At 39.1% G+C, this 5,440-nt stretch overlaps 1 protein-coding gene across 1 annotated transcript; it reads right to left on the bottom strand.

Annotated features, from left to right (window-relative positions):
* Positions 1-1,102: 1,102 nt before the first annotated feature.
* On the bottom strand, positions 1,103-2,766 carry LOC120046957 (uncharacterized protein C4orf45-like). Its single transcript, XM_038992509.1, is given in 4 exon segments — positions 1,103-1,247; positions 1,430-1,488; positions 2,106-2,329; positions 2,700-2,766. Coding segments are annotated over 4 exon segments (495 nt in total).
* Between the last annotated feature and the right edge of the window lie 2,674 nt (positions 2,767-5,440).

Here is a 5,440-nt window from a genome sequence, read left to right as displayed (position 1 = left end):
ACTAAACACCTCCCTCTGCAACTGGATCCTGGACTTCCTGACGGGCCGACCCCCAGGTGGTAAGGGTAGGTAACAACACATCCGCCACATCCTCAAAGGTTCTACAGCTGCACCATCGAGAACATCCTGACTGGATGCATCACTGCCTGGTATGGCAACTGCTCGGCCTCTGACCGCAAGGCACTACAGAGGGTAGTGCGTACGGCCCAGTACATCACTGGGCCAAGCTTCCTGCCATCCAGGACCTCTGTACCAGGCGGTGTCAGAGGAAGGCCTTAAAATTGTCAAAGACTCCATTTACCCTAGTCATAGACTGTTCTCTCTGCTCCCGCACGGCAAGCGGTACCGGAGCGCCAAGTCTAGGTCCAAGAGGCTTCTAAACAGCTTCTACCCCCAAGTCATAAGACTCCTGAACATCTAGTCAAATGGCTTCCCAGACTATTTGCATTGCCCCTCCCCCCTCTTTTACGCTGCTGCTACTCTCTGTTATTATCTATGCAGTCACTTTAATAACACTTCCTACATGTACATATTACCTCAATTACCTCGACTAACCGGTGCCCCCACACATTGACTCTGTACCAGTACCCCCTGTATATAGCCTCGGTATTGTTATATTACGGCTGCTCTTTAATTATTTGTTACTTTTATTTATTGTTTTGGGGGGGGGATATTTTTCTTAACTGCATTGTTGGTTAAGGGCTTGTAAGTATGTATTTCACTGTAACCTGTTGTATTCGGCGCATGTAACAAATTAAATTTGATTTGATACCCAAGAAGACTCGAGGCTGTAATCGCTGCCAAAGGTGCTTCAACAGAGTACTGAGTAAAGGGTCTGAATACTAATGTAAATGTGATATTTTTATTTTTTATATATACAATTGCAAAAATGTAAAAAAACTACTATTTTTGCTTTGTCATTATTGAGTATTGTGTGTAGATTGATAAGGCGGAAAAAAACTATTTTAATACATTTTAGAATAAGGCTGTAACGTAACAAAATGTGGAAGAAGTCAAGGGGTCTGAATACTTTCCGAATGCACTGTATAGCGTATATCCAGCTATGAAATGTGTCCTACATTCTTTGGTAAGGGAGGAAATTTCACATTCCTAGAGTTAATGACTTACTGTTGAGAAGAACATATTTGTTGTTGTCTTGGCTGTAATTTTCATACTTGTTGTGCGCCCAAACGAATTTGCTGCGGGCCTCGACAGATTGCTTATTTAGAAAGTGGGGCGGTGAATGCCTGCAAAAGTGGAAGTGGTGAATAATGGTTGGAGAACAATGCACCTACATTTACTCAACATGCCTGCTTTGGTGCTATCACTTTCCCATTGGAAATGTACACAGAGCGCAGGTAAAATGATTCTGACTGACTGAAAATAAAATACATTCAATAAAGTATGGGTTACCACATGTGGGGCCTACCATGGGTTTTGATATCTGTTGGTGACTCTGTCCTCAAGGCCGGAGCGGAATTCAGCTCTCTACCGGAACAACATGGTCTGATTCACTTCAAAACCTCTATGTTATAACAGTTAAATGGGTGGCTGAATAAAAATGTCACAATTGAAGTGGCTTTGTCTTAATACCCATGTAATGCTGTCATCAGAATGAGAGTGTGTAAGAATAGGGTCATGAGCCATGACAACTTTGGGAATTGTGATTAGAGTATTGTCTTACAACACTCTGAGCATTATGACATGGGACAATTGTGACATAATTTGTTGAGAATCATATGATTACAGTTTTGCCTTATGACAACATTTGGACTATTGTGACAGGTGAGCATTTTGACATCATGACTACATTATTCTCTTATGACAACATAATGACCATTGTGACAGGTGAGCATTATGACATCATTATTATAGTATTGTTTTATGACAACATTCTTACCATTGTGGCAGGTCAAATCAATAATGTTACCATGAACCATTTAAACGTGCTGAATGACTTTTCAAAACAATACTGATATAAGTCTAGATAAGACAAGCTTACATTAGCATGTTACATTCGCTTTATGTCATACCACAACGCCTAACTCCCTCCTTTATTAATAATCTAATTAACATCCAGCTCACAGGCTTCATTTGGGCTCCACCTTAATTTGCATATTGCTGAGCGGAGTCCTACTGTTCAGCTGCTGGTGATATTGCATGCCCCATCCCACCCCTCTAATGTAGCACTGTTTGGGGGGTGGGGTGCAGGGAGTAGGCCGGCACAGGTCATTCAAATCGCTTGTACCCATAGGTGACAAAGGGCGAACCCCAATCTAGCGGGGAAAGTTGATCAATCTTGCACTGTAGTCTCCAATTCCATCTGGACCTTGTTAGAATCAACATAGTGAAATGTGAGAACCATTCATACATAGTGAACAACACAGAACCCTAATCTAAAGTAATACCCTTTAGAGGGCATTTGCCAATGAAAGGGCTGTGTCAAGTATCTGTTATCCACTCCCCCCCACAGTTCCTTGTCTTGAACCATTTACATGTCATTGAAATCACAAAATACCAATAAGCATATCATGAAACATCCCCAATGTATAATTTAAAAATAAGCCTAATTATAATTGCACCATGAATAAAATGGAACATACTGTACACACCATAGCCTACGTAGCTAATAAGAAGTGATTGTTGTAACCTATTTATACAAAATTCTACATTAAACCCAATAATTACATGACACATACCGGTATAAACCATCCTTTGACCATAGGCTTTTGGGGGCCTTCCTTGTATCATTGTGCTTATCTCCATTGGAACTTTTATTTTCATACTAGATAGCCTACTAGCAGCCAAATACACAGTTACCGCAGGACGCCCGCGGTCGATATGTGAGCCCAGTGTGCGCTGGTGATGGGGTCAGTGGGCTGTTGCCATGCTTTCAAGACAACTGGGAACTCTTATTTTTACTTTTTATTCATTATACAAAATTATCAACAATTTACATCCCTACATCAAACTGTCTATGTCTAAAATAACAAAACACAGGTATAAACAAGAAATTACTAAATACAGTACATACCAAAAAATTGAAAATAAATATATATATACACACACACAACCGTTCAAAATTTTGGGTTCACTTACAAATTTCCTTGTTTTCCATGAAAACATACATGAAATGAGTAAATATAGTCAAGACGTTGACATAGGTTATAAATAATTATTTTTAATTGAAATAATAATTGTGTCGTTCAAATTTGGTTTTCGTCAAAGAATCCTTTGTTTTGCAGCAATTACAGCCTTGTAGACCTTTGACATTCTAGTTGTCAATTTGTTGAGGTAATATGAAGAGATTTCACCCCATGCTTCCTGAAGCACCTCCCACAAGTTGGATTGGCTTGATGGGTACTTCTTACGTACCATACGGTCAAACTGCTCCCACAACAGCTCAACAGGGTTGAGTTCCGGTGACTGTGCTGGCCACTCCATTATAGACAGAATGCCAGCTGACTGCTTCTTCCCTAAATAGTTATTGTATAGTTTGGAGCTGTGCTTTGGGTCATTGTCCTGTTGTAGGAGGAAATTGGCTCCAAATAAGCGCCGTCCACAGGGTATGGCATGGTGTTGCAAAATGGAGTGATAGCCTTCCTTCTCCAAGAACCCTTTTACCCTATTCAAATCTCCCACTTTACCACCACCAAAGCACCACCAGACCATCACATTACCTCCACCATGCGTGAAAGATGGCGTCAAGCACTTCTTCAGCATCTTTAAAAAACGTTCTGCGCCTCACAAATGTTCTTCCTTGTGATCCGAACACCTCAAACTTAGATTAGTCTGTCCATAACACTTTTTTCCAATCTTCCTCTGTCCAGTGTCTGTGTTCTTTTGCCAATCTTAATCTTTTCATTGGCCAGTCTGAGATATGGATTTTTCTTTGCAACTCTGCCTAGAAAGCCAGTATCCCGGAGTCGCCTCTTCACTGTTGACGTTGAGACTGGTGTTTTGCGGGTTCTTTAATGAAGCTGCCAGTTGAGGACTTGTGAAGCGTCTGTTTCTCAAACTAGACACTCTAATGTACTTGTCCTCTTGCTCAGTTGTGCACTGGGGCCTCCCACTCCTCTTTCTATTCTGGTTAGAGCCAGTTTGCGCTGTTCTGTGAAGGAAGTTGTAAGAGATTTTCAGTTTCTTGGCAATTTCTCGCATGGAATAGCCTTCATTTCTCAGAACAAGAATAGATTACGTGTTTCAGAAGAAAGTTCTTTGTTTCTGGGCATTTTGAGCCTGTAATCGAACCCACAAATGCTGATGCTCCAGATACTCAACTTGTCTAAAGAAGGCCAGTTTTATTGTTTCTTTAATCAGAACAACAGTTTTCAGCTGTGCTAACATAATTGCAAAAGGGTTTTCTAATGATCAATTAGCTTTTTAAAATGATAAACTTGGATTAGCTAACACAACGTGCCATTGGAACACAGGAGTGATGGTTGCTGATAATGGGCCTCTGTACGCCTATGTAGATATTCCTTTTAAAAAATCTGCTGTTTCCAGCTACAATAGTCATTTACAACATTAACAATGTCTACACTGCATTTCTGATCAATTTGATGTTATTTTAATGGACAAAAAAATTGCTTTTCTTTCAAAAATCAAGACATTTCTAAGTGACCCCAAACTTTTGAACTGTAGTGTATACAGTAAATAACATAAAACACACATACATATATATATATATATATAAAATGACAATTATAGTGCAATTGTATTCACTATGAAGAAAATCGCATTATGATGATTCACTATGGACAATGTCTTTACAATAGGATTAAATTCAATCAAAAATATTTGTTATTTTAGTATAGAAATCTGGATTTTTTTCTGTAAAGTATTTGGCAACAAGAATAAAAACATTCACAATAATTTCAATTGCCTTATCATTGCAATAGTAACATATATCATTCATGTCAAAAACATGGGTTGTGTTAAAAAAAGTAAGTAAGTATTCTGCAAGGTTTTTCCAAAAATATCTCACAGATTTACATTCATAGAACAAGTGAGTCAGATTTTCACCCCCATTTTTGCAGAAAACGCAGATATCATCAATATCAACAAATTTGGACAACATGGAATTACATGGATTTATCTTATGTAGAATCTTAAAGTGCACATCCTTACATTTGTTGGGTATACAATATTTGTAAGGCATTAACTAAGCTTTTTCGAGACAATGTCAGTAATAAGCATGTTCCAGAAAATGTTTCAACTGGGCCAACAAGTTGGTTCCATGAATGGGAAATTTGTCTTATTTGTTATAACAAGATTTCACAAGTACGCCCACTCTAACGACACAGGGCAAGACCCAGATGCAGACACAGGAGGCAGATGGTTCGAGTCTTTGATATTTATTGAACAATAAGGGGCAGGTAAGAGGTAGGTCGAGGACAGGCAAAAGTTCATAAACCAGTTCAGAGTTCCAAATGTTGCA

This window comes from Salvelinus namaycush, chromosome 5, assembly GCF_016432855.1.
Source record: "Salvelinus namaycush isolate Seneca chromosome 5, SaNama_1.0, whole genome shotgun sequence".
NCBI lineage: Eukaryota > Metazoa > Chordata > Actinopteri > Salmoniformes > Salmonidae > Salvelinus > Salvelinus namaycush.
Note: the sequence above shows the minus strand (reverse complement) of the source record. Positions and strands in the feature narration are given on the sequence as shown.